This window comes from Antedon mediterranea, chromosome 11 (genome assembly GCF_964355755.1).
Source record: "Antedon mediterranea chromosome 11, ecAntMedi1.1, whole genome shotgun sequence".
NCBI lineage: Eukaryota > Metazoa > Echinodermata > Crinoidea > Comatulida > Antedonidae > Antedon > Antedon mediterranea.
In genome coordinates, this window is record NC_092680.1 from 4,729,074 (window position 1) to 4,744,443 (window position 15,370).

The 15,370-nt window shown below is 33.7% G+C and overlaps 1 protein-coding gene across 1 annotated transcript; it reads left to right on the forward strand.

Moving 5' to 3' along the window:
* The first annotated feature begins 285 nt into the window (after positions 1–285).
* Positions 286–15,263, forward strand: LOC140063045 (uncharacterized). The gene is made up of 2 exons (XM_072109472.1): positions 286–4,359; positions 12,485–15,263. The coding sequence occupies exons 1-2, from the start codon at positions 286–288 to the stop codon at positions 12,815–12,817; spliced, it is 4,407 nt and encodes a 1,468-aa protein (XP_071965573.1). The 3' UTR covers positions 12,818–15,263.
* Positions 15,264–15,370: the final 107 nt, after the last annotated feature.

The following is a 15,370-nucleotide window of genomic DNA, read 5'->3' on the forward strand; positions in this document are numbered from 1 at the left end:
AAGTTCGGAGGAGGAAGTTTGTTAATAAGCTTGTCAGTTTTATATATCAGAGGTTCACACTCGAGCAAGGTAGAAAAAGTCGTCTGCTAAAGCGCGCGAGTATTTCACTTCCCCAGCAAACTCGTCACTTCCCTCTGACTGATCGGCTAAGCGTATAAAGTTCCAAATTTCTAAGTGAGCGCTGATTTTCGTGCATGGATCAAACTTTGAGTCATCGGCAGGGGATCTAGGCAACCTTCGACTCTAGAGTTTCTGAGATAGAAACGATATTGTTTTCAGTTGACAATGTCTTGGTTGATAAGCAAGGTTTATACTACTTTGAGAGGTGCCAATTCCTCAAGATCCACAAATAGCTCCGTAGCAACAACAAGATCATTTAGTGATGCCGATTCATTGGACCTTAACTGCACCGTCAGTCCAGGGAATAGCCAGAGATTTAGTTATATGTCATATAGTAGTGCTGATAAAGATGGGTCTTCGTGTGATGGATGGAGTCGACCGGAATCTACTGCAGGATCTATTCACGACAGTGAGTGCCCAGATGGGTTAATTATAAAATTATATGGGGAAGATTACATATTTAGTGATGGCGAATATCGGCCAATGCACCGGGAACCAGAATCAAAACGACTTTCCACAATTTCAATCAGCTGTTCCAACCAAAATAATGAGAACGAAAAGATTTTCTATGGAACGGATGTTAATGAACAACAATATGAATGGTCAGATGAAAAAGAGGACTGGATTACACCCCTTGAATTTTGTGGCAGAAATAGGCAGTCTAAAAGGAGATCAGTAAGGCCTAAAAGTGAAAATGTTGACGAAATGTGGACACGAGTCATGAAATCTGTAAATGAATCATTCGATGATGAAGACATGGATTTGAACAACACCACATTTGAAGATACTTTAAAACTAGCCACGACACAGACTGTATCTGATATAGCCAAGAAAGAACCAGAATCAGACAATAACCAGCAAACGGTAAATTTTGACAATTGCATAAGAAATGTAAACAAAGAAAAACAGGACAATTATATTGAAACAATTGAAGATAATAACTTCATAAATGATAATATAAACAATGATTTTATTATAAGACCTGAAACTGTACAACAGTATATAGAAGTAGACTCCCTTCCAGACTTTGATTTAGAGATTGTTTCGAAAGAGGAGGAAACGCAAGATGGTGCTGATATGTTTGTAAATGATGAACCAAAACCTGAGGATGAGGATGAATTTCGTTCTAGTTTAGCCGGAACGTCTGATATTCTAAGCGAAATTTTCAATCATTTTGGACTTCCATCTGATGTGGAGAACGAAGAACCGTTTAAATCTGTTGAATCGACTGCGCATGTTCAGTCAATCTCGAAAATAGAGTGCGCACTCAACTCAGAAATAGATTCGTCTCGCGAGATTAAACATTTTGAACAACCAAAATCAACAACGTTTAGTAGAACTGGTAGCTACTCTTCATTAAGAGATATATTACCAGATGACGATGTCGGTCTCTTTGATGAACTTGAGTGTATATTCACTGATAAGCAGTGCTCACTTTTTGAGGATGAAGGATCCTTAAAAGAAAGCGATGAGATCAGTGCGCTGCGCAAAAGCATTGAGGATATCGTTAGTGAGTTAGACAAAAGAACACACAGTGAATTACAGCTCAAACGACTAAGACAATCCTTGAAAAAGCTTAGTAATTTTGGAACAAGAAGTATCAAGAAAAATAAACAACTTAAAACTAATTCGTCATCGGTTTCCTCGGCAACCGATACAGACGACCAGTGTGAACGCATGCATAACGCTTGCAGCAAGCCCATGAACACGCAGAATCCCCATTCACACGAAACCCATTCAAGCGGTAAAAATACATCAACATATTCTGATAATAAAGGGAGTTTGGATTATAGTTTTAACTTGAATGGCCTTGACTATGATCAGCCTATTGAACACGATTCTATAGAATATGCCGTAACAAATAACATATTCTCTGCTGAATCCGATGTGTTAGGTAAAAAGCAAATAGAACGGGCAAATACACGCTTCATACCGTTTGTCGAGTCAATAAAGGCTTTGCGTTCGAATAGTGATGGTCAACAAAACGTGAAGCAACGCTTTAACGCGTTATTTAAAATCAAGGGGAAGCATACAGCTAGTAACGTTACACGCGGCGGTGAAGCTGACAAGAATCCTACTGAATTAATTCGGAACTTTCACAATAATAAGGATTTATTACTAAAAGATGATACTACCGAAAATAGCAACGGTGATTCTAAAGAAATCACATGTTCCGGAAATAAGGCAGGCGATAAATTGACGATGGTCAAAGTCCAGCCTGAATTTACATCGACTAAAATAAATAGAAGATATCGTAAAGCTTTTCGTACTGTAAAGTCTGATCAAGAGTCAATCAACGAGGATATTATTAAGGGAGAAAGCGTAAATAGTGAGTACCCCCATGTTGAATTACACCATTTGCAAGATTGTACACAAGTGTTTGACTCTGAGTTAGGGTATGAACCAACAAATGTTAGTGATGTTTCGCTAACGAATGCTGATTATAAAATGGGATGTATTAGTGTATACTGTAAATCAAAATCACAGGATACTGAACATTCAGAAGATGGCAATTATTATATTAATAAGGGTGATAACCGACTTGTTTGCAATGAGGAGAATGGAAAATATGGATTCGAAAATTCCGTACTTGATAAGGATATTGAGGAATCCAGTCATGAAGATGAGCTGGAATCCAGGATAGCACACCGAGACCCCAGATTGCAAATCTCACTCAAGAATGACAGAAATAAAAATGGCATGAATTATATTTTGCCGGAAATTCAGAGCGTGAGCCAAACCGAGTCATCATACAAACTAGGCACCGGTTTAACGAATGATTCAGCTTTATCAGTTGATTTCTTAAAAACTGAACAAGCGGACAAGGACGACCTCGACAGCGGGTTGGAGTGCCAGGACGAAGCTAGAGAGGAAGATATTGGTCGCTTTGACCTAAAACACACCAATGAACTGTCTGAAAATTGTACTAAGGAACCCAAATACAACTCATCGTATTCCGAAGAAACAATTTCTATGAGTGATTTCAACGAGTTGCTCACTGACCGTCAAGAATACAGTAGCGAGGAAATTGAGAATTTTGTGGCAATTAAATCAAAGGAAACTGAAATTGATGATTATGACAAGATATCGGATGATGTAGATTCAGACTCATTTTGGCAGGAACCTTTTGAGTTTTGTTCGAGTAACTCACCACTTAGCTCACCGTGTTTGGATGACCATGGTAAACAGAGTGCTACGGAAATACTTGAATTGTCAACACTATTCACTAACACTGTAGGCCAAAGCGATATATTTAATAGCATAGGCTACGAAATGGGGAATTCGGCAACGTCTGAGCAGCGAAGTATTTCAGAGGACGATAACGATCACAATAAGGACGGATTTTGGGAAGTTGGTGTGAAAACAAGGCGATCGAGTGCGTTTGGAACGAAACGAGGGTCAAATAGAACATCGCAATTTTACGTTCCTCTGAGTGTCGAAGAAGATATAATCGTCCCTCAAACGGTAGGAGCGGTTTATTTAACTCCAGTTGAAGATTCTTCCACTGATGATCACATAATGCGGGATAATTTGACAGAGAGTTCCTTTGATGGAAGTCTACAGGATGGCAATCAAAGCGATTGCACTTCCGTTTCCTACAGCTCCTCGTTTGGCATTGCTTGTATATATAACGAGGATACAGAGACAGTACATAGTCACGAATCGGTAAATATACCTAATAATGAACGTGTTAGAACAGAAGATGCTGACTCTCTTATTAGTGCATCATCAACAGTGATAGATTCGGAAGAACATGTGAACGTCATCCAAAAACAATCGTCAAATCAGTCTATGAGTGCAATCAACCAGGCTATTAATAACTCATGTTCAAAGATCAAACATTGGAAAAGTGTTGATGGTATGGTTTATCGTTTAAATGAAGATAGTAAACGTGATAAGAAACTGTTGGTTTCACTGGATCCAATTTATGATCGTCAAACTCTAACCAGCAACATGAATGAAGATTCCTTGATGAATCACGAGGAATTAAATAATAACTGTAATAAAAATGGTTTGACACTCAAATCGTCGGAAGTAGTTTTAAAGAAAAATGTACGGGTAGAAGAAATGACAGTTAATGAAATGGAAACAACAAACAGCAATGGTCTTGAACAAACAATAGAATGCTTAGAAGACGAATGGCAAAGAAATCGATTATTAAGAAAGAAAAAAAGAGATGACATGAAAAAAAGAGAGCAAGCTCTGCAGGACAAGGTTGATTGGGTTCGAGATGAAATCGTAAGTTTACATCATTTTTATAAACATAGGCCTACATGGATAATACGATTTAAATAGCTTTTACATTCAATGGCTCATGTCCTGAATAATTTGTTATGCAAATGATCGTCTATAGTAGCCATCTGGTACAACATACTGTTATTACCCTGTTTAAAATTATTCAAAAACTGTATTTGATTTAACACAGTGTGTAAGTATACAAACACCATTTTAAACACAAATTTATCAACATGTATATTTATATAAACACAACAGGCAAATAACATTAATTTTATATATGTATATAATTAATTCAAAAATTGCTGATAGTATATTGTAAATAAAGTGGCTATGGCTTAACCCTCCTTATATATTCCACTGCTTCACAAATCTCGTAACAAAACAACATTTTACCTTTTGTTATATTAACGTATACACACTACTAAACAATCGCGCCCCGGCACTATAATGTATACCATTCTACACAAAGCTCAGTTTTTGTATTATCTTCACAAGGTATGGTGAACTATTTATTTACTGCATATCACATGTTAGGTAAATATACTTAAAAGTATGCCATGACATAGATAATTCACAAGTCAAGTCCTGCACAAAGAGACAAAGTCCGTTAAATATAATTTTCTTCCATTGGTATGACTAACCCATATTATATCTGCCATAACTCCGGAAATCTATATAATAAATTTAACCATAAAATATATTCAACCACAGTACAAATAAGTTTTTATTATTCTTTTTTTTAAAAGAGAGGAAATACTAGCATAATACTGGTAAATACTGAAAACTAAAATACTGTACAGAAATTACCAATAATCCTTAGTACTGTGAATACAGTAAATGCATGTATTTGGCTACAGAATGTTTTAATCTTTAACATTTTGTTAATGTACATATGTCCAAAGTTACGTAATATTATTCAAGTAAACATGACAAAAACATGTCTGCTTTCCGGAATGTTATAAAATGATCTACTAAATGAAATTAAAAAACTTTCTTACAAATTAAAAAAAAATATTTCAACAATAATTTTGAAATAACAAAATTAATAAAACAAAAAAATGTCAAATTTATTTTGGCTTCTGTGCTTCCCTTGTTTACTAAATAATGAAAAGCAAAACATGATTGAATAAAGCAAGCGACCGATATATTGTTCTATACTAAAGTTCTGTCTACACTATCAAACTCAAATGTGCCCAAATATGGTAGTAATATGACATCACCGTGTCCATATTTTGGCAAATCACTTTTTTTGTCACAATAAGTTTGATAGTGTAGACAACGCTTTAGTACTAACATTATTGGGGAGAAGAACCTTGATCATCGTCTCTGCTATGGGTCCATAGACCCGAAAGTACCTTAGGCCTATCAATTTCTTGATGAACGGTGTCATAACAGTATTCATGTAAAACTTGACATTTCTCGTCCATTTATTTAACATATTCCATATGTTATCGATAATAAAACACAAACAAAAGGCGTCAATATTAAGAAGCAAATTGCCAACCATGATTACCAAGTAACTTTAGCTCATTTGTCCTCATTATTCGTCACGCGTTCCAAACTCATTAAGAATAGTAATGTTTACCAAATGAACAACATTATCATCTCGTTATTGTTGGTCACCTCATCTTCTCTGTCTTTGTAGTAGAGTTCCCACTGATTATATGCGTTGTTCTCGGTTGAGCGCAGCTGCTACCATACTTAAACAATAGGTTACATTAAGACTAACGATAAAAGTAGGTAAACATTACGTCAGACATGAAAATTAGGCCTAGGCCTACTTCATTATGCATGATGTTACCTACCTACTATTATTTCAATGTTGAACTATTATGATTGAATAGTCATTTTTAACACTGATATATGCTTAATATTAGTGCAGAGTGAATTTCAAAATAGTTCAGTATTCCGTATTAAAAATTAGCCTGTGTAAATTCTTTCCTCGGGCATGTTAAACATGTGATTAGAGGTTGTTGCGTGTGTCAGCATTTAGGAGGGCCTAAACATCCTATCTGCATCCTGCTTTAAGCTGAGCTAAGGAAATCATTACCAGTCACGCTTAATTGGTTAATTACCAATATTCTACGTTTTACTGTCATTTATTCTATTATTAGTCTATTAGAGATGACACTTTGAATATGCCAGTAAGAGCCATGTTGAAAAATGAAAAATTGCCCAAAATGTGTTTAATACCAACCGATTCTGCTACTGTCCCTAGGTGATATCTGTATAACTATAGAAAGTTATCCACGTTGCTGTCTGCATAAATGCTGTACTTTTAACACCGTACACTGTCATGTAGCACAGTGTCTGTTAATTTAATACGCCTAATGATAAAGGATTGTTTCAACGCCAGTGCTAAGCTCTGTCTACACTATCAAACTTTATATGAACAAATATGTTATGTGCCCATATATGGATATGATGACGTCATATCACTGCCATATTTGGGCATATCACTACCATTATTTTGGCACATCACATATCACATAAAAGTTTGATAGTGTATACAGAGCTAGTTGTATAATGGTGCTACCGATTTTGGACTGAAGAAACTGCACGTTAAAACGTAAACAATAGAAATATTTTTTTTTTAAACATAGGCCTACATAACATTTACTATTAGGTTTTTTTGTGGCTAGTAATGGCAGTTTTTTTGTTGTTTTTTCTGATGAGTGACAAGACAACATTTATTAAGGGTTTAAATCAATTTTCTCTTTATTATCCTAAAACGAAAGCAGTTTTTATTTTTTTGTTTATTTTTCTTATTATATCTGTCAATTCAATGCATCCTTTGCTTATTCATATTCATTCATCCAGGTAATTTTTCCTTCCTTTCATTGTCTCGACACTTGTTATGTAACAAGGTCATTTTCAAAGGTGATATTTTTGACGTCATAACTACCTAGATAGGATATAGTCAATGGATAAAGTAAAAGGCGCGGCGACTATCCCTAATTCCGACCCTGGACAGATTTATAATTATAATTTTCCTGATATACTGTAAAAAATGTACAGACAATTAACTTAAAGCAAATACATACACCGTGTATGCTATCATACATCCCTTTCGTATATCCAAAATTAGAATGTAGGCCTAATAATCATCTGGAAACTGAGGAAATTCATCGCAGCATATTCCACCCTGATCAGCACACTTTTCGGAAAGTGTAGGCCTACACAAGTTATAATGTGCACTCGCCCTATAAATTGGGATGTTACACTACATAACTTTCTCTCACGTGATATAGGTCATTAATACATTTTTAAATTGAAAGGTATACGCAGTGACCTTATACTTATTGTCTGTCTCACTACTGTACATACACCGAGATCATTAACATAATTTCTTTTGGCACGAACATACAATATCTAAAGTAAACACATTATTTAACCAATACGCTCTATTAAACCTAGCAATTTGACACATAGGAAATAAGCACGGGATATCATAATTGTTATTAATAAATTGAAGGTTTTTGGTTACCAAAGTAGGGCGACGTTAGGTTGTTTTATAGTGGGTGTAGTGTGTTTAAGAGGATGTTAGGCCTACTCTATTATTGGAGTGTGGAATTTACAGTTTTAATAAAGCCACATTTGATCCAATACGGTACATATCACACAACGTAAAAACTTTTTAGTTACATAGAACTGCCATACTCCAGTGACCACGAGAGGCTTTAATTCAGGCACTAGTATATTCATAAACACTTTATTTTGTCATTAACAAGGTCATACATGGCTGCAGCCGCGTGCTCAAATTTGAGTTAGTGTTTACCGACCAACCGACCGACATAGTGAGCTGTAGAGTCGCGTTTTCACGCGACTAAAAACAAACAAGACACGATATATTTCTATAAGAAAGTTTTTTAAACTGCAATGCCACCGTAATTTGGCAATGATGCATGTAATAATTCTGATTGACCAGATGAACGCAGGACTGCAACTCTGTACAAGGCAATTTCTATTCCGACGATGAAATCCCTGAAAATGGAATAATGTGTACTCAACCATTGTACTCTTCTTCATTATTCAATTCTGTACACAACAATAATGATACTTTAATATAACAACCATGATCACGACAGAACAAGTATAATAATATGAGTTTGATAAAACCATAGAAACCTACATATATACAATTTCTTTGAAGTAATTCATTTAATAATATATGCAGTATTGACTAAACCGCTGCTTTTAACATATGTTTATCTATACAATTCTCTTCACAATATTGGGTGTTTTCTTGTTTATACGATTACTCAGTTAGGTTGGCATGGTGATTTCCATTACACAGATATTAAACAGTAAGATGTTTAAACTGTCTATCGACAGTTTTAAATTTTTCTCAGATTTAAATCAACTTTGACATGGAAATTTGCGAGTGAGTCAATGCCTGTTATAATTGTCGTATTTCCGACTGTTTCAACCTTTATGAATGTGCATATAAAGCGAGATAAAGCGTAGTAAAACATAATGCTATCTCTATACATTGTAGAAATTAATCAGTTACAGACCATAAATATACCAATATTAGGCTATTCTCGATAAAAATCGGTTGGGGCTGGCTGGATTGTTTGAGTACAACAAACTGATCCAACAGACCTAAACGTAGTAATTTTAGAATAATTTTTAGGCCTAGGCCTAGGCCTACACCTAATCGTATTTTGGCTATAAAGACTACATTCAGCATACTTTGTAACATATTGAAATACTGATATAACAGTACTCACTTCAAGTTATAGGCTTACTGTTTTTTTTTATTCCATACTTCAATCATATTATAAATATTTCACTGTAATATCTCTATACGTCAACGTCTTTATTTTCTTATAGGTTCAAGGATGTCACGTGACCGTCTTGATTAATTTCAATTATATTAAATATTCATAAGATTGGCTGATATCAAACATAGATTAAAATCTCTATCTTAATGATATACGGTAATCTCTCTTTAGGAATCATTATGTTATTGTCCAATAATAATTTAGACCACAAAATAATGTTTAATTCTAAAAACTATCTTTATTTAAACACATCAAATTGTATTACAGTTTTTTTTTCTTTTTATGTTAAAATGATTTTAACCAAGTTGAATCATATCCTGGCAACCTTCCTGGCCATCATTGTCTCCTTTTTATAATATTGGGTCATTATGCAAGCCCTGAATATTTCATAGGAAACCCCTCAAATGATACTTTAGTTTAGGCCTACATGTCAAATAATTTATTTAGAATGTTTGAATAAGATGTATATATATATATATATTCATTTTATGAACCGTTGTAGCAAATTACTTTCTATAAATGTAGACCAATTTGCCTAAATTAAATTTGCCTAACGTAGAGCCTCTCCTTTGGGACACTCCTGAGTATACCCCTATTAAGAGGACAGTGAAACGAATATGGGGAAATATAAGTTTTACCGTTACAACCTATACCCCTATTAAAGGGACACTTTGTTGGATGGTCTCGGATGTGTCCCCTTATAGAGGATATACAGTATTATTTAGACCCTGTAAGCATACATATAGATAGCATTCCTAAACATGTTACGTGATTGTAGGCGAATTCAATCTTTCATGATGTTCAAGTTTTAAAATAATATTTACAGTAATACAAAAATGTGTAAATGAAAATACTGAATAATTATAATTTCTGTTGATTAGTAGTTTTATACATTACGGACCAGCTGTTTATAACGATGTATAATACAGAAATACTGGCAGATTATTGATTTCTAGCTAAATTATTTGTTGCACACAAAGCCCGTAATGAATCTGTAGAAGTATATAATTGATCGACTTTTTCGTTCGTATTTACCGTACAAACAATCATTATTAGCAGGATAAAATTCTATACTACGGTACGGTAGCAATATGTGTTCAAGTTGTTTTGTAATTAATTAATATTGCATATACAGTCATAATGCGTCAACCTCTCCGCCTAAAAATCTTTCAATATTACCAATTATTTATTCAATTTGTTTGTATATTAGGCCTACTAATGTTGTAATGGCCAGATTTTGAATTATAGAATAACCACCGTACCAATGTAGTCCTAGTAAAAAATAAATGAATAATTCTATAACCAAGGAGGAAATTGATAGTTTTAAATTAAACTCTATGCCTATATATAGTACATATACGGACTCGCGACATAAGGGAAACTTTTTTTTTAATTCACTTTTCTTCCTTTTGTTACAGTATTTTGTTTATTTACATGAAATACAGGAACTTATTGACATCGATATATAATCTGAATAGAATTAGTTGATTAAATCGTAATAATATTATACTTGATTTAAATTGATGGGTTAAAACTTCTTGCCAAGTCCAATGATCGCATTTTGAATTGCCGCCAATAGACGCAATACTGCAGGATGGTTTAAGCTTGGTTCCCACTAGAACTTAACGCAAGGACGTAAACGCAACGCAAGCGTTTTAACCAATGACAAGCGAAGTTATAGACAGTTAGCAATCACAAGCGAATAAGCCATCGCTTGTGATTGGTCAATTCACTTGCGTTGCGTTACGTCCCTGCGTTGCGTCGCTAGTGGGAACCACGCTTTAACATCTCTGACGTGATAACGTACGAGATCGGCACTGATAACGGAAGGCCTGTTCCAAGCAACTGATTCACACGCCTCATTCAGCAGTAAACGCCCTTTTCTCTTGTTACTATAGTACAAATATTTGAACAAAGTGAGCAGCAATGCTATAACATATTGCACATTCAATATAGACATAGACCTAACGTTTTCTGAGTATATTATCGTTTTTAGTCATACTGAACCTTGGCAACAGTTTCGTGTTGAATCAGGGATAAGTTTCGATTCTGTTTCAATGAATGATTTCTGTTATAAACTTTGAACAATATTTTATATTATTTGTTTAGTTTTGCACAAGTTTTCCCGTAATTTAGTACCACGAAGATAAACTTCAAATTCATCAAAAACTCCTCAACCAGTGATGTGTACAATGGCATTAGAGAGCAACTGTACTTTTATTAATGAATTTTATCCCTCGAATTCACTCGAAAAATGCACGCGAAGTATTGTAAAAGATAGGAAACCTGTCACCAAACACGAGGATTGTAGGGGATTTTTATCTCATAATTCCCCATACCTCATAATCACTTCAATATTAATAATTAATAACATACAAGATAACCATTTGATATTGATTCCAAATAACATAAACTACTGTTTAGTCATCTAACGTTGCTAAAGCTCAGTCTACACTATCAAACTAGTTTTGACAAAAAATATGATGTGCCCAATTATGGTAGAGATATGCTTAAATATGGTAGTGATATGACATCATCATGTCCGGTCCATATATGGGCACATCACATTTTTTTGTCACATAAAGTTTGATAGTGTAGACAGAGCTTTAAAATGATATTCCTTTTTATTGCATCTAAAAACAACACCAAATATTTTACGATTGTAAGTTTCTCTCTCGATATCGTAATCTGTGTGTTCTTTACACTATAACGTGTTTATTATAATTGTGGTTACCAGCTGTCTATACGTTTCAAGTGTAATTCTCGAGGATATTTCAATATTAATCATATTTTTTATAACAATAGTCTGCAGTATAAGTGCTATGAGGTCATACATAAATGCAGGTTTCACTTCCATTTCAACGTCTCCGTTTTGACAATTTTCTTTCTCATTTCATTTCAAGACCATTTATTTTTTCAATATAACAATTAATAATGATTAAAACATTTTAAAGATCATTATTGAGTAGCTTGTATCAGCAAAAATAATGTTTCATGTCACATGCAAGATTCCAAAGAAATAGATACCAAGAACAAACAAGAACAACAAAAAACATCTCAGAAATAATTGCTCACACATTGTAAAATACCGTAATTAAAATATCTTTTAAATGTATACGAAAAATGAATAGAATAGGAATTTAACATTATTAGATTTTCAACAAGTTGATTCCATGTTCGTGGGCCTGTAACAGTTAAAACGTGTGCAGTTATATTTAATCTGCAAAATGGTATTTGAAGGTAGAAAATTCTCTCATGTGTCAATATTAATTTTCTGAAATTTGTTTCAAATACTGAAATTTGTTTCAAATTCTTAAATTTATTTTTGTTGTTTTCAGAAAAATATGAAAGAATTAGATAAGAAGCTCATGGATCAATTTTTCGAGTTAAGATCAGTTATCCACAAGATGACGTTTTCAACAAATCGACCAATCAGAGACTTGAATATATCAGATCTTGACGAAGAAGATGCTTTTTATGAAGATGCTGAAATAGTTGAATTTGATAAACAGTGTATACCCGCGCATGAGCAGTACATCCCAGCATTTAGGGGGCGAACTGTTTCTATGATGACTCCACCATCTGAACGTCGTTTAAAACTATGGCCTCATAATAGGAGAATGCCGTCATTCACGTCAGAAGATGATGTACCATTAGACATGTTATTATGATTATAAGAAAGAACATTAATTTTTTTCCAATGCAAACTATTTATTAAAACAATTCTTCCTCATAACCTCTAGAGACTGTTGTAACGGGATTTCAAATTTCATTCCCAGTTCACACAGACTTTTTGGGATATTCGTAATCTTTTGAAATTGTATTGGATTCGACCGACCACCTGCAGTTAATACAGTTACTGTCCTATAGTTGCCAATATAAGATCTTATCAATGCCAAGGCTTAGTAAAATTAGCTCGTAACAGCTCATTATCCTATGTTCAGAATTAAATACGGGACCTTTACCTTTACCTGCCTAACTACTGTGACAGGTTTGTTTTGATTCATAACAAATATAATAAATGTTATAAATAAAATAGCAGAAATGTATATATATCAATGCTATGAAAGAAAAGGGTTGGGGATTCTATTGTGTTCTATAGGCACAACAGAGCAAAAAATAAACCAATGTGGTAAAAGTGATTACACGCATTGTCGCCCGAGCACGACAGGCTCTGTATAATCATATTATTTATAACAGGATGAGTGATTTAGTATTATAATAAGACTATTCTGACAAGATACTGGTGCTATTTTAATGTTCTATTAAACAAATAATGGCATACCTTTATGAAGGTGTGTTGCCATATAATAAAGTTCAACTATTTGTTAGCATATTTGCTTTATTGACAATAAAGAGACACGGATGGTAATATTTATAATATTATACAGTAATCTATACCGGTATCTTTTATTTTTAAAATGTGTCATTACGAAGCTAGCTGAAATGTAATACTTATAGGCCTAAAGAAAGTACAATAATAGAACCTCTCCTTTGTATCAGGGTCCACAAATATTGTTAGAAACTTTCAACGGGGATATTATGCTTCTCTTATTAAATGCTTGGACGCAACGCAAGGACGTTAACGTAACGTAAGCGTGTTAAAGCGTGGTTCCCACTAGTGACGCAACGCAGCGACGTATCGACGCAAAGTGATGTATTGCGTAATCACAAATGGGAACCGACAACGCAACAGTGCTGCAAAAATCGCAGGTTTGATTTCACGCAGCGAGGCGGGGGCAAACACAATTATTGGAAGAACATTTTCTTACGTTGCGTAGGTTGTGTTACGTTGCGTCGCTAGTGTGAACCAAGCTTAACCAATGAATAGCAATAGTTCGAATAATCCATCGCCTGTGATTGGTCAAGCACTTATGTTGCGTCACCTTTCACTGAATTATAGGAGTTCTACTGTACACAATAAAATCAAGATGCCTATAATGTATTTAAATCCAAGGTAACTTAAGGCAAAATAGTGGACAATGCTAAATCATACCTCAAACAGTTAGAGAAAAATATCAATGTTTTTAATAATGTCAATGTATTTATAATCTTACAAATATTTATATTTCGTCTTTTTAATAAACCACTTGTTAGGGTATTTATGAGTTATAAACGTTACTGGTACGTCATTATCTGATGACAATATTACTATTATTTTTTCTATAATTTTGTAATTGAAAAAGATGATAAAATAGTTGCAAAATTGTAATTGTTTAAAATTATTCGATAGACTCTACGAATGCTATAATTACAAATTCGTGCTTTTGTCAGTCTTCCAGCGTTAATACCTAGTAAAAAGGAAAAACAGAGTTGTCATTGTTGTCAATTTTAGAGAAAGATGTTCATCGAAAAAAAGGAACCATATAAACTATATAGGTTAAAAATAAGAGAAACAAAATAACTTTTATATTAAATGTGTAATTTGATTGTTTGATTTTTATATATAAGTATAACTTAGTTTATTATTATGTCGCTTGTATGTCTATATAACCATGCTATATAAAGAAAATCAAACAGCAACAACATACAATCACGTGCTAAAAATGTATTAAGAAAAATCTGAAGCAGTGGGGTAGAAACTCTTGCTACTTGCCAACTTGTGATTTCCTTCTTTGGTGGATCGTGACCATTTTCTAATTCTATAGGTTTGAGGAACAATGGAAAATGATAATATAGCTCACTTTTTTATGAAACACATTCTGAATTATAAGGCATGATAGGCCTTTATAAAGCTCTGTCTACACTATAAAACTATTTTGACAAAAAAGTATGATATGCCAAAATATGGTAGTGATGTGCTCAAATATGGTAATGATATGACATCATCCTGTTTTTGGTCACATAAAGTTTGATAGTGTAGACAGAGCTTAAGAACAAAAATATTTAAATTAGAATGCATATTGTCAAAGCGCATGTTACTAGAATACCTTAATATTTTATGTGTAATAAGTAAATAGTTTCTGAAGTATGCTGTTCTTTCAGGAGTGATGCGGTCTATCCATCCATACATGTACAAAGCACGGATATTCCGCACGTTCATATATAATTTGATAAAATGTATATGATATATTTGTAAAATTGATACAATAGAATTGAATAAAGTAATTTTTTTCGTCAAACAATGAGTTATGATTGATTTAGAGTGAGTTATATTTTTGTAAAAAAATTAACTTTCTTTCACTTTTACACTGATTTGCATTTGTCCATCTTATGTAATACAT

Excerpts from the sequence above, each read along its gene's own strand:
- LOC140063045 (XM_072109472.1), top strand. The coding sequence starts at position 286 with ATGTCTTGGTTGATAAGCAAGGTTTATACTACTTTGAGAGGTGCCAAT. Across the intron at positions 4,360-12,484 it reads ATTGGGTTCGAGATGAAATC|AAAAATATGAAAGAATTAGA; the intron begins GTAAGTTTACAT and ends TGTTGTTTTCAG.